The sequence below is a fragment of the Vitis riparia genome, chromosome 19 (genome assembly GCF_004353265.1).
Source record: "Vitis riparia cultivar Riparia Gloire de Montpellier isolate 1030 chromosome 19, EGFV_Vit.rip_1.0, whole genome shotgun sequence".
NCBI lineage: Eukaryota > Viridiplantae > Streptophyta > Magnoliopsida > Vitales > Vitaceae > Vitis > Vitis riparia.
This window is the reverse complement of record NC_048449.1, coordinates 7457586-7484412: the sequence shown is the minus strand read 5'-3', so window position 1 is coordinate 7484412 and position 26827 is coordinate 7457586. Positions and strand designations below refer to the sequence as shown.

Here is a 26827-nt window from a genome sequence, read left to right as displayed (position 1 = left end):
TATGAATCTAACGTATATTTTAAGTTTAATTTCAGGTTTAAGGGATGAAAATGATGCAAGTTATTGAAGTCATTTTCAATTAAAGTAGAGTAATGAGTTCAATATGCTTAAAAAGAGATTTAGCATTTATAAAGACAAAATAAGGAAATTATGAGCATTAAACATTAATGTTACAGTGAGAGGTACAAACAACCATAAGGAAGGAGGTTTGAAACAAATGCAATCAAACTTAAAATCAAATTTGGAACTCAAACCTAGTAGTAGAACATACCTTAACTTTAACATGATTTTTGAAATATTTCCCGTGATCTTTTTAGGGCAAGCCATATATGTTTTTAAAGATCAAGAAGTCATAAACTCAACTTTTCAAATGTTGCACAAATCAGAATTGAAAAGAAGTTATAACCATTTAAAGATGATCGGGCAGAATTGAAGGACCATTTCAAATGCAAAATGTTGCGGGTTCAGCTCCTTCAATCCAAGCATATATGGTGATTTCAATAATTCAATTTATGATTTTAAAATCCATTTCGAAATTACCTCAATTTCAAAATCAGGCCCCACCACTTTTAGATTTTGCTCCTCATATCGAAAATCGAATCTTTTGTACTCTTATCAACCTGAAGTCAGTTCCAAAAGATTATAAATCAAGATTTTAAGTTTTTTCATAGATATTTTTAGGTAATTATTTAAGGAATAAGTGGCCAATAGGAACAGGCCATGTGTTTTTTTTCCCCCTATAAAAACTCTAAATTTAGGTTATCGAAAAAAGATTTCCAGATTTCTTGATGATTCTTAGAGGAGAGGAAGAAATGGAAAACATATTTCAAAAAATTTCTAAAATAAAATTGAGAAAAATATATTTCAATAAATTTAATTTTTTACTATTTTTCCTTCGACGTTTTTCCGAATTCATGTGTTTTATTTTTCTTAGTTATTTATTTCTCATTTTTTCAGTTCTCCACTTTTCTTATTTAATAAATTTATGTATGTTCTAAAAACTTCTTTATCAGCACCCCAGTCTCTTCACATTTGGTGTCAAACATCCAGTTAAAAGTTATAACAGATTGGTTATATTTTTCCAGTATTTTCTTTTGAACCCATGCCTACAGATGAAGAGCTAACTACATACAATAACTCTGAAATTAAAATAGGTAGAAGTCGACCAGATGCAGTAACTGGCTTTGTCTCAGACACATTTCCTAATTCTAAATAACACACGGTTTCTCACATAAGAAACAACACATGAAATAAGATAAATAACAAGTCTCCCCCTCCACGACCAACAAAAGAAAACGAATTAAAGAAACTCTCTACTTTCAGTTCAGTTCACCAGCATATGGTCAAATCCTCCCCCCGCCTGAAATGCAGCAACCCGGTTTCCCCCGACATTGTGAAGCAGCTGCTGCAACCACCTCCTCGTTGTTGGATCTTCCTGCAAACAAAAATATAGAGTATGATACAGGAAAGCATCATTACCAAATATGCTGGACACAGAGAAGACAACAGATTCTTTGAATATTCAAATTCCACAGCAATTTCATTTCAATGGGTGCCCATGGTGGTGTGATCTCAAAACCAATCAACTATCTACGCCCAGGATTGGGAAGTAATCTCCAGCCTAAGAATTACCAAAACGAGGATCCTATCTAAAAGTACAAAATGTAGAAATCGATCTTTTATATATATATGTTACATGATATCAGACAAACATTATGACAATGACAATAACAAAACACTAAGGTTATATTCAGTTCTAAGAAAGTATTAAGGAAAGAAAAAAAAAATGTCAAGAAAAATTACCATGGAAAATGCAAAAAAAAAGAAAAAAAAAAGAAAAAAAAAACTCAAATATAATTAAAATTAATAAGAAATTTATGCATTTTCAAATTATCTAATTTTTATATAAAAGAGGTAAAATAAGATAAATGAGTATAAAGTGATGTATAGAAATAATTTATTAACTTTAAATCTATTTTTAATTTTCTTTTATTCTATTTTTCCTCTTTATTTTCGTTATCTCGACATTTTCTCTTAAATTTTCCAGGAACCAAACGTAACCTAAAACTACATAATGTTAAGAGTTTTTGAGTAGTTGTACCGAGAAGGGGTATAAACTTATACCTGTGTAATGGACTGTGTGGAGCTAAAAGATAACTATTTTCTTCTTGAGACTCAAAGTAGTTGAAAGTCACAAGCAATACTTACACGAAGACAACTACTGAAAGTGGCGTCTTTTAACATGTCCGGAAGGCAATTTCTTAATGCATCACAAGCCCTGTATGATAGAAGACCAAAACCATGGCTGTTAGAAATACAAATAAGATACGATAAAAGGGGATGAGATCAGCCAACATCACTGTAAATTTCAACCAACCTTGGGTTGTCTGATAATCGAAGATAACATCGAATAATATGCTTAAGAAGCCTTGTTGATTGTTGCTCAGCAAGTGCTGCGACCATATTCCCCAAAACTCGACCTACTGCAAAAAATCGCTCTGCCGTAGTACAAATATAATCCAAGCCCACATCATCCAACAGAATTTTTTGAACAATAAATGTGGCAACCTGCCAGCATAACACCCTTGAGTGAAAATCTTATAAACCTGAAAGCTGATGATCCCAAGCCCAAAAAAGAAACAAAATAAGAAAGAGAAGGTAAAAAAACAAAACATTTCTATAAACCTTTTCCTGAAAAGGTGGCAAACTGTAAGCATAACATCTTTGGTGAAACTCTCCTATAAATCTGAAAAGCTAAACCACTAACCTTCAGGCCCTCTCATAAAAATAAACAAAAGAGGGGACACCTTCAATGAAACACTCTTATAAATCTGCAAAGCTATACTGCTAACCGGGTTGGGGAGAGGGGACACCTTCAATGAAACTCTCTTACAAACCTGAAAGCTAGCTCCCACACACACACAAAACAAAATGGAAAAAGAAAAAGAGAAAAAAACAAAAACAAAAACAAACAAACACAGAAAAATAGCAGGCATAAAAACTTCACTGAAACTCATTACAAACCTCAACCCCACCACTGGAAAAAAAGGAAAAAAGAAAAAGGAAGCTGCCACACCCACTTGAAAAAAGAGGAGCAATATAGTTGGGTACAGAGAAAAGCATGGAGGTGGAAACCTATATAATGGAGCATAGCCTAAATCCAAATGTGAGAGCCATCACTTGAATATGTTTAAAGGTTCTTAATTTAAGTAGTATGTTTCAGACACCATATAGACAGAAAAAATTGAAATTAAACAAAAGGCTTAAGGTGGGAATCTTTCCAAGCAGATCCAAGGGGCCAACTCCAAGACAATGTCTAAAAAACAAACTCAATCAAGTCAATTTTGTCACATGGAACAACAGGAAAAAACATAATATTAGTCAGTAAAATCACTTTTGTTGGCCTTGTCCAATTTATCAAATCCAATCCCCTTCTTTCTAGCCAAACTTTTATGGAAATAAAAAGCTCTATCAAAGGTCAAGGCCTTTGCTTGGTTAGTAACACACAAGAAGGTAAACACCAATGACAACTACAATCGAAAAGACCTTAACAAATTCCTTAGTCGTCCTTGGTGCATCTTATGCATGGGAAGTGAAGAATTGATTGACCATCTCTTTTTAAATTGCTAGTTAAAATTGGGGCTTTGGTACAAGCTATTCAGTCTAATCAAGATAGATTGGGTTCTGCCAAGGAAAATGCATGACATGATGACATCTCATTTAGAGGGGAGTTCCATCAAAGGCAAAACTCTTTGGCAAATTGCTTGCCTCATTATGCTTTGGATTGCGTAGCAAGAGAGAAATGCTAGGGTCTTTGAGAAAAAGTGGAGGGAAGAGATGTGAGATTTACTTCATTTTCATTCTTCCCTGTGGGCCTCTTGTTGTTACCTTTAGAGGCGTTCCACTCAATGTTATTCAACTCAGTTGGCTTTCAGTTTGTCAATCAAATGGGGTGGATAATAATGAGAGGAGCTGAATCTAGTTTTGCAGAGATGTTACCTTTATTTATCCTTAAGTAGCCTATACCTTTGTGTACAGTTCCCCTTGTATAGTGGAAGTGTTTAGTCTTACTTTGATTAGTATTTTGTGGGGATGAACCCTCATCATTTTCTTGTACTTTTTTTTAAAATCATTATTGATATTGTCTTTGATAAGAAAAAAAAATGAAGTCTTATCCTCAAATATCATCGCAACATCCACGAGATAGCAAAGAATATCAACATGAAATATGCTGCTCCTAACATGCTAATAACACATCCATCAACAAGATGAGCATGCTCTTAGTATATTTTAGCCAATGACAGCAAATGCTGACATAGGCAGCTAAGCCATTCATTGACCTCAATGGAACTACTGATCTCTGCAGGGGTGTTTATGTTTTAATAAAAGCAAACAACACTTAGAAATAGTCTTATGAGAGAAAATACATTTCTATCTTCCTAAAAAAATGATGTTTTTGCAACAGGTAGTGAGAGAAAATAGTACAAGCTTCATAAGTTAGAGAATTATAAAATCTGGGCACTTACTGTTTTTGACAATTCACTCCCCATCTCCATGGTGCGTAGGCACAGCGGAATTATTTCTGTTGAGAGAAGGAAACTAATAACTTCTGTATCATCAACCTGGAAAGAGGGGAAAAAATAAAAAAGCTAATAACCAGCAATACTTGGAATCACAAGAGTAACAAACCTTACAAACAATACAAACAATATAGCAATTAATGCAAGTAAGAGCCTCACAACATTCATAGTTTCTGTGTGTTGATGGGCCCCACACACACACACACACAGAGTATGCAATTACATATGACATGTAACTAATGTTTTGAAGATAGTGTTAAGATAGAGCCCTTAAAAGCATGACATGATGTAACAAATTTGAAATTCATTATTCATTTAATGATATTTCAATTTCACTTTTATATATCCTTATTTCATGCATTATACTCTATGAGCATTCTGGTATAACATCTCTTGCATTATACATGACTTGAGTGCATTAAAAGTTGCACGGAAAATCCAAATCATGGATTCCTTACAAGTAGATGATTTGATCATAGCCGGTTCGTGGAATTAGACAATTTATTTGAAGTTGTAGTGCACCTCCTCCTAATTGAAGGAATGGTTGGTCTTGATCATCGGGATGAGATTCCCATGGTGAGTGCATTAGTGTATATGGTTACATATTGAATAGGGCCTATGGTGAGTCATAACATAAAGCTATTAGGTAGCCTTGACTTCACCAAGCTATTGAGCATGTGCAAAAGTTAGTAGTAAGTAGATGATTTGATCATAGCCGATTCGTGGAATTAGACAATTTATTTGAAGTTGTAGTGCACCTCCTCCTAATTGAAGGAATGATTGGTCTTGATCATCGGGATGGGATTCCCATGGTGAGTGCATTAGCGTATATGGTTACATATTGAATAGGGCCTATGGTGAGTCATAACATAAAGCTATTAGGTAGCCTTAACTTCACCAAGCTGTTGAGCATGTGCAAAAGTTAGTAGTAGCTTTGACTTATGGGTAAAATCCTAAAGTGATTATATATTCCTTATAGATTGGGTCATTGTTGATGGAAGCTGGTAGTAACAAGTATTTCCAATAGAGGCACCATGATATCTTATAAACTTTGAGATAGTGTATCCTTTCGGGTGATCCTAAGGATGTGTGATTATGAGTCTGCAATAATTCCTTAATGGAATTTGACATATGCTTTTAGTAAGCTAGAGTATGTCATTTGATCACATAATATAAGAATCTGTAACTCAAGGATTGTACAGGCACCCTTGAAAGATTAATAGCTTTCAACTTTTTAGATTAAAGACGACTAGTTCATAAGGAGACTATATACAATGGATAGTAGGTCACAGACCTAAACACTTGGTGTCCTATGGTAATATAGATAGGGTACTAGAGTGCAATTAATTTTTTGTAGTGGGATGTTAAGTCAACTTTAAATTGAATTTTGAGGGAGCTATTACTGTCATATAGGTCTCAATGGTCCTCGTTCAAACTCATATTCTTTGATGACACAACTCATGAGGGTTGGATGAGTTTTTAATTCAATTATGTGCAAAAGAGCATTTTAGTAATTATGCAAGATTGAACAAGGGTAGGCGAACGGTATCTTTGGGTTGGGTTAATTGATTAATTGGAGCCTTGTTGGGTTGATTAATCAATCAACAACCTTTTTGAGGTGGATTAAGTGACCTAAGCCCATTGTGGACTTAAGTCACTAAAGCTTAGTAGGAAGCCTATAAATACCTGTTAAGGATTAGGGTTTCTAGTCTTATCATTCTCTTTCTACAGTCCAGAGAGAGAGTCCTAGCCTCCAGCCCTGAGATCTCCACCATCTTAATGCCTAGACTCAAGAAGGAGTCATCGGGTGAATGATTGTTGAGTTTATGAGATCATTTACAAATTTAGAGTATTCAATACTAATAAGAATCGATATGGGAACATCCAAATCATGGGTATAACACTTTTCTCTTGATCTATGGTATCTAGGTTTTTAAATGCCAAGTTTCCACTATGCTTAGATCTAGAGAACCTAGAATAGGAGTTCATCCACCCTAATGATCCAGGGCCTAGGAAAGGAGCAATCCAGGGTTTCCTAATAGACAGTAACATAGGACAACTCAAGGGCAATTGTCTATAATCAAACAAAGTGGGTTACATGTCTCTAGAAGCAATTTGGGACTTGTTTTACTTCTCTTCTTCCCTTTAGCCATTTGCTAGGGAAGCTTTTGCAGGCATCCCTTTGAGCCTTATTCTATTAAATTGGAACCTTGTTTGCAAAATTAGTCAATTGATTAAGGAAAGACTTTTTGAATGGTGCCCACCTCCAATGGGTTTTGTTAAGCTAAAATTTGATGAGTGTTGTTTGGGTAACACAAAGTAGCAAGGGATTGGAGGATCACTTTGGCATAATAGTAAGAGCATTCTCTAAACCTATGGGTTAAGGTTTAGCCATTGATATAGAGATTCTAACCATTTTGGAAGGTTTGTTGCAGAAGAAAGCTTTGAACCTCTTAAATCTCCTAGTAGAAGGAAATTCTAATTATTATTATATCATGAAAGACTAAGAAAGAAGGACGACTGTAGAAATTTGACAGGTAGTTGCACCAAATTATTAATCTTTTAGCATTTAGGGTGAGGAATGATAATAAAATTATAGCAACAAGACAAAAAAAAAGGACAAGAAAAGAAAAACAAAGAAGAGAGATGTGAAACCCTAAAGTCTTACTAAGACCTTTTAGGAGTCTCACTTACAAGAAAAGTAAGTGATGGAGTCTAACAATTAAAAGTTGCAAGGTATGTAAAAAGAACTTTAAATATAGGCAATCATGTAAAAAAAGAAATAAAAAAAAACATAATATTATTCATCATACATTCATTATCTTGCTTTACCTTAGTTAGCCCTATTATTAGACTTCAAAAACTTTAAAAACTGAATAAAACAATGAAAATAGGAACTTAACTTTGTATGACTTATTAAGATTCTTATTCCTTTCTTAAAATAATTAAATCTTCTACAAAATAAAAAATAAAAAGAAAAAAACAGAAACTATTTTTTTAGAATTAGAAACTTACTTCATACAAACTTCTCATAATAAGAGTTCTAACAAAAATGAGTTCTAGATGTTAAAGATCTTTTCTTCAATAGATCTTAAGAGATTTATCCTCATTAATTGGGCTTAGGCAAAACATATCATCCTAAATTAAAATTTGGGTTGGATTAAGTTGGGGGTTTGACAACCTAAACCTATTTTTATATTATATAAACTTTAAAAAATATAAAATAGTAATGATAAATTATTTAATATTTTTAAACTTTTTAAACTTATCAAATGGGGCATTTTGATTATTTTTTTCTCATATTTAGTTTAGATATTTAATTGTCACTTCCTTGTTAGACGTATGTCTAACGTAAGTTGGTAGTAGATTGATTTAAAATCAGTTTAACAACCAATTCATCATTTTTTTTAATGGGTAAACAAAGAAAATATATTAAACATGTTTGATAAAGGCACACAAAGTACACACATAGTATACGAGTTGCTGCCGAATACAAGCAAAAGGGAAGAGAAACAAACAACAAACCACCACCCAATACAAAAGACATCACCATAAAGGCCTAGAAAGACATAGAAACCCCAGACTAATTCACTCTACTACCACCATAACCACTCTTCCTTACCCTTCTTGAAAGCACCACCTTCTGCCCCCTAGCAATTACAAAAAAAAGCCCATGACCCTAAAACCCTTACCTTAAAACTAGGTAAGAGAACTCCAATCCTCTCCTCCTCTATAATCCTTCTAATTATGAGGAAATCCGAACACCTAGCCTTTAAGCTAACCAATAGCAACTCCAAAAACACAACCTACAACTCTTTTTTTTGTTTGAATTGTATTAATTAACTGAACATTCCAAATTTCGAAGCTCCTTAACAAAGCAGGGCATGAAAGAGGGCAGGGCCTCCTCTTTGCAACCAAAACTTTGTGACCCTTTCTAGTTTCTAACTTTCTCGGTAGGGGAGCAATTTCCTTCTCATGCCCATCCATTGGCAGTCCTACAAACTTCATAAAAGAGATAAATTTCTGAAAAGATAGATCGGAGAGGCTCTCTACTTCCAACGGGCCCCTACTAGAGCTCCTAAAACCTGAAGTCCCTTCCCCACTACACACTTTTAGGTTCACAGTCTTAGCATCTTTAGGTTGATTCTTTGGGAATTCCACAACCAAACCCTCACCAACAATCATACACAAAGGCCTGTAAACGTCACCCTTGCCCTCTGCTAAAAGTCCAACATCCTGCTCCCTCCATGGAACCAAGCATTTAGTTCTTCCTAGAGAAATGCCCTTGTCTTTGGCAAGTTTAAAATTTCGGGAAATATCGCCGAAATATCGACAATATTTTGAATATCGGGGGAGGTCAACACAAAATCCCACACCTAAAGCTCAATTACACAAAAAATTGGGAAAAATCACTAATATATCAAAGATATTTCAGTATTTGCCGATTTTTTGCCAATTTTTCTAGGGATTTCCTAATTTTTCGGTCAATTTTTGGCACTCCTTTTGCTTTATTGCCTAGTCAAACCATGCTCCACTCCTCTTGGTCAAAACACGCTCCACTCCTCTCAGTCAAATCACACTCTGCTCCTTTTGCTTTCTTGCCTAGTCAACTCAGTCAAACCATAAAAATGATTTAAATTTACAAGAAAGGGATTTGAACCCAGGTTAAAAGGTTCAAATTGAACACTTGACAACCACTAGGCCAACTTTGCTCTTTATTGCATATGGACAAACATTACTAAATTAAATAGATTATAGTTTTAATATTGAAAGGATATTTAAATAAATTAATTAATTCTAATTATTTTATTTTAAATTTCATTTAATTCATTGCCAAAAATAGAAAACCACCATTATAATTTTCTTTACAAGTCATTTTTATATCATTTATATGATAATTAAATACAAAGAATATAAATATTAAAAAAAAATCATGCATGTATCATAATTTATTTTACATCATTGAATACATTTGAATTAAATAGATTATAGTTTTAATATTAAATATATTTTCAAGTTAGACATATCCGTGTTTACTAATATTTTTATCCTTGACCATACTTATGTCAATTACATTTGCAAAATAATTTTAGCATGTGTATTCTTGCATATTTTATCACTTTTTGAAGTTTTTCCAAGCATTTACATGAATTTTGAACAATTTCCACCTCATTAATATTTTTGTCAAAATATCCACCAATATTTTACCGATATTTATGATATATCCATAAAATCCAAGTACCAACATATCTGTATTTACCGATATTTTCATCCTTAGTCTTTGGACATAGAAAAAGCTAAAGAAGAAGACTTTTCCCCTATCAGACAAACTGAAGATGAAAACGTACCATAGAAATGTTTCACTTCAAATAAAAGAGCGGCATTAGTAGAAGACGCTCTCTCCTCTGGGCATAGAGAAAAACAAGCCATCAGAGCCTGGGAATTGTCATCACAAACCACCTTTAGACCATTAGAAATAGTTGGAGATGACACTAGATCTAGATTCAAAACTAGAGCTTCCGTTTTGCACAACTTCGAGAGAGACTTCTCTCTAACAGGGCGCCTGGACTTCAGGTTAGAGTCTTTCCCATAGCCCTCAACTCAATCTCCTTTTGAGGGCGAGAGACTAAAACAACCCTTAGGCCCCTCAATACTAATTGAGGCCTAACCTACCTCCCTTGGTCTGCTATTTAACTCCCTTCAATTAGAAATTTAGGCAAGGCCTAATCCACAATCATCATGGACTAAAGGGCTAGTATCCATACCATCCATCCTTGGATCAATACAACCTCAACCTAAAATCGCTTCATTATCTGTCTTGCAATGGGCCTCCTTTAGTAGCCCCAACCAAAACTCTAGGCCTACACCCACCATAAAAAAGACCAAGAGAAAATGACTTTCAAGGCCACCAACTACTTTCCCAACTACAAACCCCCCAAAGGCTCTCAAGCTTGACACATCTTCTAAGCTTTTATAGCTAGACCAAGCTTTCTCTCAAACATTTTTTTTAGTGTGTAGATCACCACCACCTTTTTCTACCTTAACCTATTGTTGCTTCTCAACTTTCTTGGCTACAACCTAAGATAACCAAGGCGAGGCCTCCCACCACAGCTAAATTGAATAGCAGAGAGACACCCCACCACCACTTGAAGGGAACCAAGAACCTTCTTGCCCATTGGAGATTATGACGACTTACAATGTCTTCATCCACTACAACAAAGCTCTCACAACAATCCCCTAGATATTTAAATAACGTCATCTCCCACAAATGCAAAGGTAGCCTTACCAACCTAACCCAAACCTCCTTTGCATGTAAATCTCTTCGAGAGCACACCATCTTCAACGACCATCTTTGCAGGGACAATTTGTTAAGAAACCTCCTTAAATCTCCATGCATCACTTCCTTTTCATCTTCAAAAGAATCAAATTGAAAAGGATGAGAACTCCCCTTAACAGAAATAAATCAACTCCCTTTTTTAAGTGCCAATTGTGAACTGCCAATTTCTTATAATTCTAAAGCTCCAGCACCAAATCGGAAGAATCTCCCCATCATCCCATTAGACAACTCTTCAAAGATTCCTCTTTAAGACAAACCTCCTTTTCCTCCATTTGAAACCACTTTGCCTTTTTGAAGGCTTCTAAACCTTTCTTCACCTTGTCTACAAAAGACTCATTAGAGGAAACCCTTGTTAAGATTCCCTCTTTTAATTGGCCTACAACCAACGTAACATTTCTACTGAATTGAGAGCAAGAGGCCACTCACAAGTTTCGAGGTTTCCCAACCAAAATACTTTAACCCCCTGGAAGACTTTTCCTTTTTGGGAAAACTAGTACAAACCTCTTTGCCTCCATGGAGGGCATCGAACAAGTATCAACCTTCTAGCGACATTACAATAGCATTCAACCCTATAAGCTCTTCTACCTTCCAACCATTGCTTGGTGAAAGGATTCCCTCCATCACCTCAGTTGCATAACTCCACTCCATCCAAAAGATGGAAGAGACTTAGCTCACCAAATCTAATCCAATTGGAAAAGCCTCTACCCCTTTCCAAAATCTTTCCTAACAGCTTGCCTTTGACCTCTTCTACTAAAATTTCAAATGTCTTCAAAACAGACATAAAATTTAATAACTTATTAAATAGTCAATTCATAATTAAATAAGTATTTTATGACCAGCTCATTCAACTAATTCAACAAATTCCAAAATATATATTTACTAACATGAGCTTAACTCAAGTTCAAGAAAATAGACTCAAATTAAGTTAGGATAGGACAACTTGGTTAGGTTGAGATTCAAGAAAATAAGCTTCAAACTTGGTGTGAGGTCAAGTTGATTGTCAACCAACCTAACCCACCCAAGTTACACTCTAATAATTATGAGACCTTTAAAAAATAAATAAATAAATAAATTCTACCAGAGAATAAAATTATAGCTTCCTTTTTTTCTTTTTAAATTTTATTTTATTCCCAAATCACATGATGGATCTTGTTTATGAGGTCCCTACAATATGGGTATATCCCAAGTTTTAAAAGGCTATTAAGGCTTCTTCCTTGAGGCACTCCTTGAGGCTCTACAAATTAGACTTGAGGCTATAGCCTCTAATTAAGGTAATTAAGGCTTAAGCGTCACTCTATTAAGGTTTATAGCTTCAAGGTATAGCCTCAAGGCTGTTGCAGCCTAAGCCTCGAATATCCAAAGAGTTTTCGGCCTTTATGGGCTTTTGGTATATATTTTATAAAAGGCTTAAGTCTCAATATTTAATGAGTTTTCATGGATTCTATCATCAATGCTTTTGTGGACTTTTAATATAGATTTCATGAATTTTGTATTAGGTCCCCACTTGGTTCAACCTTTTACAAAATAGGGTTTTACTTAATTTACAATTAACTTTTAAAATGGAAGGGAAAAAGAGATTGAGAAGAATAAGATAATTGCTGACACTCCTAGTGGTTGGTCTCATAGATAACTTAATTATTGATAGATAAAAACGGATACCACTACTATGGGTGGATGAAGAAGAAAAGGGATGGATGGATACTAACATCAATGGGGAGGATAATATGGCAATTGAATATAATTACATTCCCTGGAGGATCCTAGTGATAGTAATAGTAATGTTGAAAATTATTTGGTAAAACCATGAGAGAGCTAAATGTTATGAGAGAAAAAGGAACTAAATTGGAACTATTAACAATGAAAATTAATTAATTTTATCATTATAAAGTTTGTCTTTTGTATTATTCAATTTTATTGTAATGTTATGAGTATTTTTTTTTTTGATAATTTTTTATTATTTATTTGTTTAAGTTAAGGCTTATGCCTCATTCTACCTTGAGGCTTAAGCCTCGCTTCATTTAGGCAAAACGCCTCAAGACCGACTTTAGCATTTTAAAACATTGGGTATATCAACCTTTTTCACAAGGTATATCATATATGACAAATGTAAGTGCAACTTTAAAAATCAAAATACTTTAGTGTCATATGGAAAGAACAAGAACATAATTTAAAGACTATAACTTAGCAAGGACAACGTACCTTCACCAAAGCACCAATAACACCTAGGCTAGTTAGTCTCAAGTACTCAAAAGGCCTAGATTTGCTATTGGTATTGAGGAAAGGGTACAGGTACAAGGGTATGTGGGCTGCAAAGAAGAAAAAGTTTGGTTAGCAAAAAGAAGATAAATTAGTAGAATCAAATCATTAAATTTCATAAGGCACACATACACATGCTTACGCATGCACATGGACATGAATCTCCTTTGGAGCTGCTGGAAAGGAACCCATATATCTTTACCCTAAGCAAAAAGCTAACTCTTTGTTGGACTCGAACTTTGACTCTACTAACTCCTAGAAGCTGATTTTTCTACTCACATATCAGCTCGTAAATCATACATCATATATAAGAAGTTTTTTTTTTTTCCACATATTTGGAAATAGATAAAATGATATCAATAAATGTGGGTGTCATCTATATTCAAAAAGAGTGAAATATAAAGCTCTATCAACCAATTTCAAGGAAGATAATACATTACTAATTTCAATATATCATATAGGAAAATTTTGGATACTAGAGTTTTGAATGAAATCAACTTAACAAAATACAGTATTGTAATGCATAGATTCATCATAAAGTCAAAAAAAATGTGTCCACTAATTAATGTTGTAATTCCAAAAGCTCCAACATTTGAACAAGTCTCTAACCAATATCCCAAAAAATAAATAATGAGCATGTACAAGTATAGCATATGTGTATTGAATATCTATATATATATGTGTGTGTGTGTGTGTCCATAATGGAATTATCTGTGTCAATTTGCATACATCTATAATACACCAATAGTTCATCAAGGCAATTTTCATTAAGACAACAGAAATTTAGAAGTAGGAGCTTCTACAACCACCGTAAATTTAATATCCTAGTTTGTTCTGATAAAAAAAAATATATGTATATATATATATATATATATATATATATATCCTAGTTTGTTACCATTAATGAAACAATTGAAAAAAAAAAGAAGGAATAAGTGAAATTGACATTCACAGCTTAAGTCCTGATGGGGCATAAGCAGCATATTACATTGGTTAAAGTCTTATACAACTTGAAGGATCTAAACAATTATGAATAGTAAAGAATGTTGGCCAAGACAAAGACACAGTGAGCTATGACTTAAACAACATATATGACCTCAGATGGATCAAAGTAGAGAAAAATAATTAGCATATCCATCTGAAAGAGTCTTTCCCCTCTTTGGGGTTAGGTTGTGGAAGACCATTAGGAGAGGTTGGGGGAATATTAACAACAAAATCTCATTCAACATCAAAAATGGTAGAAGGGTGAAATTTTGGAAAGATAACTAGTGTGGTGATTCAACTTTTAAGAGTCTTTTCCCTCTTCATATCCCATAGCTTTGACAAAGAGTCCTTGGTTGGTGGACATTTGTGATCAACAACGAGAGGGAGGGCATTGGAACCCTCACTTTTCAAGGAATTTAAATGATTCAGAGGTAGAAAGGTTTAATGTCTTCCTTTTAAGGCTTCAAGGTAAGGCTATGAGAAGGGATGAGAAAGATGGGTTGAAATGGATGGATGCAGAGAAGGGTAAATTTTTAGTCACATCCTTCTACACTTTTTTACGGTAGGAAAGAGCAGAAGTAGGTCCCTATGAGAGCTGTTTGGAATTTGATGGCTCCAACTAAAGTAGGTTTCTTTGCATGGGAAGCTTCTTGGAGAAAGGTTTTGACTTTGCATCAGCTGCAAAGGAGAGGATGGTCTTTGGTGAATGAGTGTTTCCTCTGTACGGAAGACAAAGAGTAAATAGATTGCATCCTTCTACTTTGTGCTAGAGTTTGAATTATGGAATTTTATATTTTCCTTCTTCAAGGTTGCACGGGTAACTGTCAAGTTTGGTGAGAGAAACCCTTTTACAGTGGCATGGTTCTTTTATGGGTAAAAAATGGAAGGTCTAGAGGGTTATCTCATTGTGAGTGTTTTGGCCATTATGGAAAGAGAGGAACCAAAGATCGCTTCCAAGCAAAGAAATGTTTGATCAAACACTAAAATTCATGTTTCTTTGTAACCTTTTATTGAAGGTTAAGATGTACATAGATGGAGGTTCCCTAACCATGTGATTGATTGGGATCTTCATGAAGGGGTCCTTTTACAACCTATATATTTTGATACACTTTTTGTTAGGCCCTATTAATATATTTATTTTGTTTGCTTATCAAAATATCTGTCCAAGTCAAACAAAGACTATGATTAGCTAAGAGATAATAAACTTTCAAGAATATACTAGGATTGGAATATATACAACAATTGGAACAAAGCTTCCAGCTTCGATGAAATGCAATGATTACATTTCAATTCTAAGTCATTTCAAAATTTTAAACAGTCCCAATGTTTCTCTATACAACAATTCCACTTTTTGAACAAAAGTACAATAAAATCATCAAGAAGCTGAAAAATATTTAAAGAAGTAAAAAAGTATTGTCGATTTCAACTACTATTCAACAAAGATTTGCACAACTTGCCCATCAAAAAATGTTTTTAAAAACTTGGAAAAATATCGAAAAAATAAAGAAGCACAGAATTAAAGAAAATTACCATTTAGGAACAGCATCCTTGTTTCTGAATGAGAAGCTACACACTGTTAAAAAAAATATAAAATTAATATAAGAAGCATCAGTAATGCCTCCAAAATGATGAAGAAAAGAATATGGTAACTGTAAAAAACTTAGGTAACCTTCATTCATTGTAGTTAAAGCAAGTAATTCCACTGCAAATAAATAAAAGTATTAAGTAGCATCATACTAGAACAGCAGAATACCAATGCACACATGATTAATGAACCTCAACACATGTACCAGAGTCATATTTGCTCTAGATGTTAAGGAAACACTAAGGTTTTGTTTGGTACCAGGAAAGTACTAAGGAAAGAAAAAAAAATAGTAAAGAAATTTATTTTCTCATTTTTTATTTTACTATGAAAAATATGAAAGAAAATGAAAAATAATTAAAATTAGTTAGGAGCTTGTGCATTTTCAAATTATTTAATCTTTATGTAAAAGAGTTAAATAAGTGAAATGAATTTGAAATAGGATATTAAAATATTTATTGACTTCATATATTTTTTTATTCTTCATTATTTTCCTTTCATTCTATTTTTCCTCTCTATTTTCTTACTCTTGAATTTTCTAGAAACCAAACATGGCCTAAAATTAACCACCCACATTGAATGGAATAGTTTAACCATAGTACTTTTTTTTTTTTTTTTTTTGATTGGCAGATAGTTTAACCATACTCAGCTCAAGATCCTAAGCTTACAACCAAGTATACTCTGATAAAAGAAAATTAAGCTTCTGGCTCAGATGTATTTGCTAAACCAATATCAATGCAAAATGAAGTATAGCAAGCCCTAGAGGTCTGTCTCGGGTGGCAAAGGATTGCACTGGGAATGGAGGGGTTCTAAATTCTTAGTTTGATTTCATATATCCAAAGAACAACCCTACACAGAAGAAGTCTATCAAACTCATATATGTTAACTTTGGATATACTTGGCAACTCCAATTGCCACCAGCCAATGTCCACAATTGAACCACCAATCACCTCAACATCAAGGATCAGTGCTCTCTCTTACTCAGACAGGCACACACACTGTCAAAAGTTGTCAAATAGGACACTAATTATGTTAAGCAATTAACTCCCCCATGTTTGAGGTGAAGACCAAAATCATTAAACATTTTGACAGATTTGACTCTATTGAAACAATAATGAACCAACAGCACTTCAGTCTTATGGGCAATTTTTCAAGGAGCTGACTTTACAATGACAAGTGCAACATAAACAAAATGTATGGAAATTTTTTTTTGACAAAAATGCTATAACAGGGAACTTAATAAGAAAAAATATTTGACCTGTAGAAGGGCAAGTGCATTGCAGACCCGATTTGATTGTGCTGGAGTTAGATTTGGTGGTGATAGAACAGGATAAATTGAAACTATCTCCTGCACATAATAAGAATTCCAAGGTCAATGAAGAGAAAACTCGATAGCCAACCTGACTTACAAACAAGAGAACTTCCAAATTAGAAACAAAGTTGAGTCTTTCCAGTTCAAGGAAAAAAAAAAAAACAATGATAGAGTGAGCATCTTAAATACAAATAATAATAATAATAATAATAATAATAATAATAATAATAATAATAATAATAATAATAATGATAATAATAATAAAATAAAATTGAAACATGTGAATTAACCTAATGCTACCTAAGCAAGGGCACAGCTTTACCATTTTCTAAGTTATTGAGGCATTAAAGGAGTACAAAGAAATTTAAAACCAGATAAAAAATTGCTTTAACTTTATTTCCCATATCTGCCCTCCCCACTGATGCATATCCATTCTTACCTATTTCAGATTACAATTTCAGAATCACGCCAGATATCAACAACTTAGCAAATATTCTATGACAGTACAAGCACAATAAAGGAAGCTAGCACATTAAATGATATAGCAAGCAAAAAGGAAACTGAATCAAGTACTGTCATGAACTGTATAGAGCATACCTGCAATAGTGCAGCAATAGTACCAAAAGAATTCCACAATAATGGAGCCAAATCTTGAAATAATTCTCTCTTCTAAAGAAAGAACAAAAAACCAAAACAAGTTTATTAGGCATACCTGTATGAGTGCAGCAATAGTACCAAAAGAATTCCACACGAAAGGAGCCAAATCTTGAAATAATTCCTTGTTCTAAAAATAAAATCAAGGGCAGACACGAGTTTATAATTGTAGTGCAAAAATCTGGAACCAAAGGTATTACCAAAACCACTTAAGAAAAGAAAGAGAGTAGAATATATGAATTTATCCAGTAAAAAACAAAAGCATTCGCTTATCTCTAGAAATTCATTTTGAAAATAAGAAACAGTACTATCCGGTATTGATTTTGCCCAAAAAGAAAATTAGAAAAGGACTACAAGGAACAAGCTTCAAGGCATGATAACCATCCTTGTAGAATGATTTCTAAATAATTAAGTTGGATGTACCCAATGGTATCAGGAGATATCTTGAATTGGCTAACACCTAAGAATGTCAAAATAAAAAAAATAAAAAAAATAGAACAATCTTTGAAATTTTAAAGCAGTTATAAAGTCAGGTAGGTCAAATATAGATGTGAGAATAGTGCTAGACATGTATCTAAACTTATTTGCAAATTCTATTGTACTTCAAATGCTCAATAAACTTATGCATACTAAATAAAAAATCAATATAATGGCTATGCCTATACATAAATTTGCAGATTTAACTACTCAGCTTTACTTCATGTAAGTCTACATGGCAAAAGAGGGCTCCACTTGTTTCAGCATAAAAATATTATGAATCATTATAATGGTTTTACATGCAAAACCAATACCTTGAGTCTTACATGCAAAACTTTTTCAATCCATTCTTTTACTGATCCATAAAAGTTCTAAGGTTTTTATTTCTGGGAAAAGTCCAGAAGAATTGTTTGTAAGTCATTTTTGGGACCAACAAGTCAATTTCCTGTTCCTTTGGAATTACGTCATACAGTTCACAACAACAAACAGCAGAAAGATACCATAGTGTTTCCATAATTAGTTTGCAGTCGAAACAAACAGATTCTACTTAATTTCATTATATTTGTGCAAGTACATGGAGCCAGCTGCATCACATGCCAATGAAGACTTATTACACAACCATAAACAAATAAGCCGTTGATAGCTTATACACCCATCAGTAAGCATATAAGAATGCCAACATTTAGGCAAATGTCCTGAAGTGTTGAACATTTGAGTGAAGTAACTCTTGGATGATGACTGTGATAAAGTAAATGTAGTTATATACAGAAAATTCAAACACCTGACCTGCAGCAATAGCTGCCTGATCCACACCCCTTGAGAGTAGCAGCATGAGTTCAAGGCCTTAGCTTGAACTTCTCCGTATTGGCTATTCCCATAGTGCACAATGTTGAAAAACATGTGTTCCATTCTCTACTATCAAGAGAACATCTCAAGCACATACACATATACGCTACACATTAACACGCACACTAACATAATTATATTAGTGTGTTCAGGCTGTAACTTTGAGGGTAATTGCTCAGACAAGCTAGGCTGGTGGTCAGCAAAGAATGGCAAATTATTGGTTCAGTTTTTTATCTGCTTCAATTCAGTACAGCAGGGCTCCTTTCAAATGAAGAAGGTTTGGATTCCATCAACATCCTCGGACTTGAGGGCCAGTTTGGGATGAAATCCTCATATTGAACCAGCTTAAGGAACAGGGATGACCCTTAGCTGGTTGATGTTTCCTTTCTAAGCAGGATAAGGAACCAGCAAATTACATTATTATTCATTGCAGACTAGCCTGCAATTGTGGTATTTGGTGTTTTCTTTGTTTGGAGTTTTGAGCATGCTCCCTATGCAGTTAAGGAAATATAAGCAGTTTTGCAGAGGTTTGGGAGGATGGCACCTCCTTGCTTGATGTAATCTATTTGGAAAGAGTAGAATAGAAGATGTTTTGAGGGGTTGAAGAATATGGAGTGGGTTTTTTTTTTTATAGGTAAAATAAGCAGATAAATATGGACTCAGTGTTAACAGCCATCTGTGCTAACCCTTTTTGCTCTTTGCCTCCCTTGAGCCTCAAATTGTAACTTTATCTCTAATACAAGATTTTGTAAGTCTTTTCCTTTTTGGTGATCATCACTGGTGCTCTTTTTGGTGTTTATATATACATATGCACCACGTAACCCATTTTCAATGTCTTTCATTATTCACAAGGGAAAAACTGATGCTATCAATACAATTAGGGCAAGGCATGTTAACATGGGGAGACCAATTATTTTGTTAGGTACCAAAAGCATTCCAATTAAACCAAATCTAGGTAGCAAGGCACTGACAAGGAAACAGTTTTCTGAATGTGACAAATGCACAATGGTGTATACAATATGCAAAAAAATGCTAAAATGAAGAGCAAAAGAAAAATCTGCGAGGCAACAAGAAGGCCACAACAATCCATGCAGCCAAACCTGTGCAACCAAAAGAATTTTTCAAACAATATAAGGAAATCAGTGGAACAAACTTGGAAAATGAATGGCCTAAATCGATCACAACGAGAGAACTGAGACACTACGCAAGAAGAAGCAAGAGTTAATCAAAGCCCCAAATCAGGGAGGGATAAAAGGTTAAAAAATGGCACAATAATTGCACAAAACAATCCAATTGATAGTGATGGAAGAAAACAGGACTTGTGGAATGGATACTCAAAGCCTACTGGCAAATGTACATAGAACCTGCACAAAACATGGGCAATTACAGCCACAAAACTGAATAATACATGAAAGTAGAGGTGCAACCACTGGTAAAGCCCTTCATCTAGTGTAGAATTTTGGACAAGGAGGAAACCCCCTGCCACCCATCAGAATAAATGCCTTTTGATATCCTATTCCAGATATCCTATCCTTACCATTTCAAGAGTAGCAGCCAGCTCATTTTACCATTCTCGTCCAATAAGCTCACAGGAAACCTTGCTAGAATTCTCAAAGTAATGGACAAAAACCGCACCATAATCCATAACCCATTAACAATGCATCATCACAATTTTTTGTGCTCATGAATTCATTTAACCGAGGTAAAACCATCAAAAATCAAATAGCAGAGATCACATGTAACTTCAAAAGCCACAACCAACAATGTGTGCCTATTTTACCAGTTTGCATGTCATTTATGCTGCTGTGAGTTCCCAAAACTTAAGAACAAAACAATACAAAATCAAAGGTAATAGGTGCCCCATTGGAGGCTCCTCTGATTCCGAAAAAACAAAAGACTAACTGGAAAAACAAAAGAATAATTTAATTCAACTCCAAAAAAAAGGGGAAAAAAAAACCCTTCCAAACACATATTTTTCCACCAACATAAAACATATAAAAGCATGCTTAAAATGCTTCACCAAATACTTCACATTTTTACTGGGGAAAGAGAAAGAAACTAGCATTTGGAATCTTAAAATTTTGCCTGGTAATAGGAAGACTAAAGATCTCCATTCAGTCGAGTCTAACAACTATTTAGCTTCATTCATATGTTTCCTTTTCTTTGGAAATTAATACAACAAAGCACACAAGACTCAAAATTCCTTTTTTTACCTTTGCCTTGGTTTTTCTCTGCACCCAAAGTATCTCATCTACTAAACATAGCTATTTAATAATTAAAGACAAAAACAACAAAATTAACATTTAAAAAAATTTTCTTTCCATGATTAATACAGTTTCTAAACCAAAATCCCCTTTAGAGATTCAAAGCTGAATGTCCAGTTTCACTGCTGAGAAGAAAAGAAATTGGAATCACACCACAACTATTTCAACCACACCTTCCATTAGGAATCTTAATTATCATTCAATGCCCCCCAATTTCTCAGCAACCAAACAAACCTTAACATACAAAAATAATAAAGAAAATCAAACCAAAACAGAACGATGTCATTTGAATCAGAATCTAGAGAATGATCCTACCTTAGAGAGTTCAAGCAAAGCATTTTCACGAAGATCAGGGTTGATAAGTTCAAGAACCAAACTCTCAGCAGATGCCATCTTCTGATCCTTGTTCATCTGAGCTTCGGTAGGGCTCACCACCGAAGAACTTGAACCTCCAAAGGGGGCATTCATGGATAGCGACATGGTCGGGGATGTAGAGATCGAAGGCCCTTCTCTCTCTCTTTCTTTCTCTATTTCTCGAACTTTCCTTCACTTTCTCACCGGTTCTACTTTGTTATTTCTTTCAAGAGAGAGAAAGAGGTTCCATTTGTAGACGAGCAAAAGACTGAGCTCCACGTGTGTGTCTCATGGGTGGAGGTGTCAAACCCTCGAGGCACACTATTTTCTTTTCATTGGTTTGCATCTGACGCACCTCATAATCGCGTGGAGAGATGGCACTACAAGCTTAGGGTCACATTTTGAGTCACCGGCTAGTACTACATGTTAGTTAAATTAATGTTATATTGTTACCCCTTTTTTCCCATTGCAACTTAAATAATAAATTAAAAATAGTTAAGAAAGAATTGTATTTATTCATACGAATAAAAAAAATGGTATAAAGTGGATAAGTTTAAGAAATTGTCACTCAAACCATACCATATCCTTGCACAATAATAAATAAATTACATCTATGATATCTTCTTCCTTTTGCAGGTCATGAATAAGTTAAACATTAATTATAGTTTCTATTTTAAATGGTAGGAGGGTAAGGTTTTGGAAGGATAGGTGGTGTGGGGAGGAACCCTTGGGTGTGACTTTTCATAAGTTGTTCTCAATAACCACTAATAAAGAAACCTAGGTAGATCATATGCGTGAATGGATTGGGGAAGCAAGTTGTTGGAATCCAATGTTCACAAGATAGATAAACGATTGGGAATTGGAAGAGGTGGAAGAGTTGCTTAAAAGGTTGCAAGGGCAAGTGGTTAGAGAAGGCGTAGAGGATGTTATGGTTTGGCGGTTATCAAAGGGGACACCTTTTCAATTAAATCTTACTATGCCTCCTTAGCCTGTTGCTTCCCAAAAGGATTCCCCACAAGCATTCTGTGGAACCCATAGGTGTTGATGAGAGTCAACTTTTTTGCTTGGGAAGCAGATTAGGAAAAAATTCAAACTCTAGATTAACTAAAAAGGAGGGGTCAGTATCTTCCAAGTAGATGTTATCGGTGTGAGGGAGAAGAGGACTTCGATATATGGAATAGATTACCATGAGACTTTCGCACCAGTAGCCAAGATGAACACTATGAGAGTTTTACCCTCTTTAATTGCCCAATATGACGATGAATTACAACAGTTTGATGTGAAAAATGTGTTCTTACATGGAGAGCTCAAAAAAGAAATTTTTATGGATCTTCCACCTAGTTTTAATATGCACTTTAAAGGAAAAAAGGTATATAAATTGAAGAAAGCTTTGTATGGGCTAAAACCATCTCCACATGCTTGGTTTGGAAGATTTGCCTAAGTCATGACAATTGTTGACTACAAACAAAGCCACAATGACCACACCTTATTTGTTAAACACTCGGCCTTAGGGGGAGTAACTGTCATAATGGTTTATGTGGATGATATAATAGTGACCGGAAATGATCTTGAAGAAAGAGAAGCATTGAACTGGTGTTTAGCAAAAGAGTTCAAAATAAAGGAGCTTGGAAGACTAAAGTATTTCTTGGGAATTGAAGTGGCTTACTCAAAAAAGGGTATTTTTCTCCCAGCAGAAGTATGTTTTTGACTTATTGCAGGAGATAGGAAAAACAAGATGTAAATCGACTAATACACCTATTGATCTAAATCACAAGCTTAGAGAAGCAAGTAAGGATGTGGCTATAAACAAAGGTATGTACCAAAGATTTTTTGGCAAGCTAATCTACCTCTCACATACGGGACCAAACATAGCCTATGCAGTCAGCCTTGTGAGTCAATTTATGCATAACCCAAAGAAAGTTCATCTCCAAGTTGTATATAGAATCCTACAGTACCTGTAAGCAACTCCAAGGAAAAGAATTTTGTTTAAGAAAAGCACTGAGCTATCACTGGAGGCTTATACTGATGCAAATTATGCAAGATCAGTTGTTGATTGAAGGTTTACTACAAGATATTATACTTTTCTTGGAGGGAACTTGATAACTTGGAGGAGTAGTAAGAAACAGAACATTGTTGCAAGATCTAATGTAGAAGCAGAGTTTCGTGCAATGGCTTAAGGAATCTATGAGTTGCTCTAGCTCAAGATTATCCTGGAGGACTTGAAGATTAAGTGGGAGACATCGATGAGACTTTATTGCGACAATAAGTCAGCCATCAACATTGCACATAACCTGGTACAACATCACATAACCAAACATGGGGAAGTAGGCTGACATTTAATTAAGGAAAAGTTGGACGGTGGCTTAACCTGCACACCATATGTGTCCACTGGAAGTCAATTAGTCGATGTCTTAACAAAAGGATTAGCCAATGTCCGGTCTCAAGAAATCATTATCAAGTTGGGAATGAATAATATCTGTTGAAGATTAGTACAACTTGTTATAGTCATATACACAGTTGTATTTGAAGATTATTATAGTTGTATACACGGTCGTATATCTTCCACAGTTGTAATATATATTTGGGTCTATTTGTGTATATAATCCCTAATTTGTAGGAATCTTTAATATGGTAGTTTCCAAGTCTTTCCTTATTCTTTCTTTTTGTTGTTGTATATAATTGTAAGCTTATATATTAAATATCACACTCTAATGGTTGGGATGCCAACACTATAGTCAGATGGTCACATCGTTGTCCTTGGAAGGCTATTGCACAAGTCTTTTAGGAGTTTTACAAGTTTACTCGGTTTGAGGTAGGAGATGGGGAAAGAATTCGGTTATGGGAAGACTTGTGGTGGGGGGACCAACCTTTGGGATCCCAATATCCACGACTATTTAGAGTAGTCACGGATAAAAATATTCCTATTTCTTCAATTATCAGAACTACTCGTCCCTTATCTTGGAACTTTAATTTTTGTCGCAACCTATCCGATTCTGAGATAGAAGATTTAGAAGGCCTCATGCGGTCACTTGATTGTTTACATTTGTCATCTTTGGTTTCAGATGTGAAATCCTGGTCTTTATCTTCTTCAGGGCTTTTACAGTCAAATCTTTCTTTCTAACCTTATCCCAATGTTCTGGCTCTCCTCCAGTTTTCCCTACTAAGTTCGTTTGGAATTCTCAAGTCCCTTTCAAAGTCAAGTCCTTTGTCTGGTTGGTGGCACACAAGAAAGTAAATACTAATGACTTGCTACAATTGAGAAGACCCTACAAAGCTCTTAGTCTTAATATTTGTAAGTTGTGCATGAGGCATGGAGAATCAGCAGATCATTTTTTCCTACATTGTTCTTTAACGATAGGGTTATGACAAAGATTATTTCAGTTAGCCAAGACGGATTGAGTTCCCCCGATGAGCATTTCCGACATGTTGTCCATCAATTACAATGGTTTTGGTTTATTTAAGAGAGGGATAGTTTTGTGGCAAGTTGCATGCATTACTTTTTTTTTTTTTTTATAAGCAAGCACAATTCATTAAAGAGGCTAAAAACCTCAACGTATACAGGACGTATACAAGGCAGCAAAGGCCAAAACAAGCAAAAAGACCAAAAAAACAAACCACCCCTCAACTGGAGGCAATCCACTCCAGGAAATCTAAAAGGGAATGCGGCTCCTCTTCCATATACAATTTAGCCCAACCCTAGATATTTTTTTTTTTTTTTTTTTGATAAGTAAAGGATATTCATTCAAAAGGCACAACGCCACAAGGTATACAGGGAGTATACAAGGCAGCTAAGGCCTCAAAAAACAACAACAAAAGAATCACCTCCCTTTAAATGGAAGCTATCCACTCTAGGAAACCTATAAGGGAGAACGCCCCCTCACCTACATACAATTTGGCCCAACTCCATAGATTACAAACAAAAAAATTCTTTAACTTCTGCACATTCAACACACCTCCCCTAAAAGTTAATCTATTCCTCTCCTTCCACACCGTCCAAAAAATACACAACGGAATGGCGTCCCAAATCTTTTTCCTTTTCTTTCCCACAAACGAGCCCCTCCAGCTAGCTAAGACCTCCTTTACACTTTTTGGAAAAACTCATTTCACATCAACTAAACCAAAAACAATATCCCATAGAGCTCTAACCACTGTACAATGAATAAGGATATGATTTACACTTTCTTCCTCACAACCACACAGGAAGCAGCGATTTGGAAGTTGAAGCCTTCTTCTTTGAAGTCTATCCAAAGTGAGCACCTTCCCCCAAGTTGCCTCCCACGCAAAAAAAGCAACTTTAGTTGGCACCCTTGCCACCCAAATGCTCCTAGAAGGAAAACCTGTATCAGCAGACCTCGCCAACAAACTATACGCTTCCTTGACCCTGAACTGACCTCTTTTTCCTTTCCTCCACAGGACTGAATCTTCCTCCAGAGAGGGCTTGTGACCCCTCAATATATGTAGAAAATCCCCAACCAACTCCATCTCCCAATCATTGAAATCCCTCAAAAAATTTAGATTCCAATTTCCTTGTCCCGAGTTTTGATCCCACATTTCCTCAACCGTTGTATTCCTTTGGACCGTCATACCAAAGAGATGAGGGAAACAATGGGACAGCGCTGACTCTGTACACCACACATCTATCCAAAATTTGATCATGTTGCCCTTCCCTACTCTGAAAGTCATGTTATTCCAACACCAATCAGATTCTTTCCAAATCTCTTTCCAAACCCCTACTCCCACTGCCCCATTAGCCTTCTTTGGCCTCCACCCAAAATCCTCCTGCCCATACTTCACCTTGATCACTTGTTTCCAAAGATTATCTTTGTCACAAGCAAATCTCCATATCCACTTACCAAGCAGAGCTTTGTTCAACATGGCTAGCTTTCTAAGGCCTAGCCCACCTTTATCCTTGTCTATGCATACCACCTCCCAATTTACCAAATGAATTTTCCCCTCCATATTTCCCCCTCCCCACAAGAAATCCCTTTGCACTTTCTCAAGTCTTCTAGCAACAATCTTGGGCATTCTGAAGATAGACATTTGGTAGATTGGCATGCTAGCCAAAGTACTCTTTATTAAAGTGACTCTTCCCCCTTTAGAAATATATTGTCTTTTCCAAAGAGCTAGTCTCCTCCTGACTCTCTCTTCCACCCCATCCCACATATAGGGCGCTTTATTAGG

The 26827-nt window shown here is 35.0% G+C and overlaps 1 protein-coding gene across 3 annotated transcripts in view; it reads right to left on the bottom strand.

The window, feature by feature from the left end:
* Window positions 1-1050: 1050 nt before the first annotated feature.
* Window positions 1051-26827, bottom strand: part of LOC117908866 (CCR4-NOT transcription complex subunit 9) — a 35962-nt gene continuing 10185 nt past the window's right edge. Inside the window, exons 1-9 of one of the 3 annotated variants that reach the window (XM_034822664.1) lie at window positions 21608-21945; window positions 17649-17720; window positions 16998-17087; window positions 15688-15730; window positions 13117-13223; window positions 4527-4622; window positions 2378-2568; window positions 2209-2278; window positions 1051-1435 (exon numbers count right to left, since the gene is read on the bottom strand). In XM_034822664.1, the coding sequence (XP_034678555.1) occupies window positions 1325-1435; window positions 2209-2278; window positions 2378-2568; window positions 4527-4622; window positions 13117-13223; window positions 15688-15730; window positions 16998-17087; window positions 17649-17720; window positions 21608-21772 (945 nt within the window). In that variant the 5' untranslated portion in view covers window positions 21773-21945 and the 3' untranslated portion in view covers window positions 1051-1324. Of the gene's footprint in view, window positions 1436-2208; window positions 2279-2377; window positions 2569-4526; window positions 4623-13116; window positions 13224-15687; window positions 15731-16997; window positions 17088-17648; window positions 17721-17763; window positions 17836-21607; window positions 21946-26827 lie in introns of those variants that run through there. The other 2 variants (XM_034822663.1, XM_034822662.1) reach the window with 2 other exon arrangements.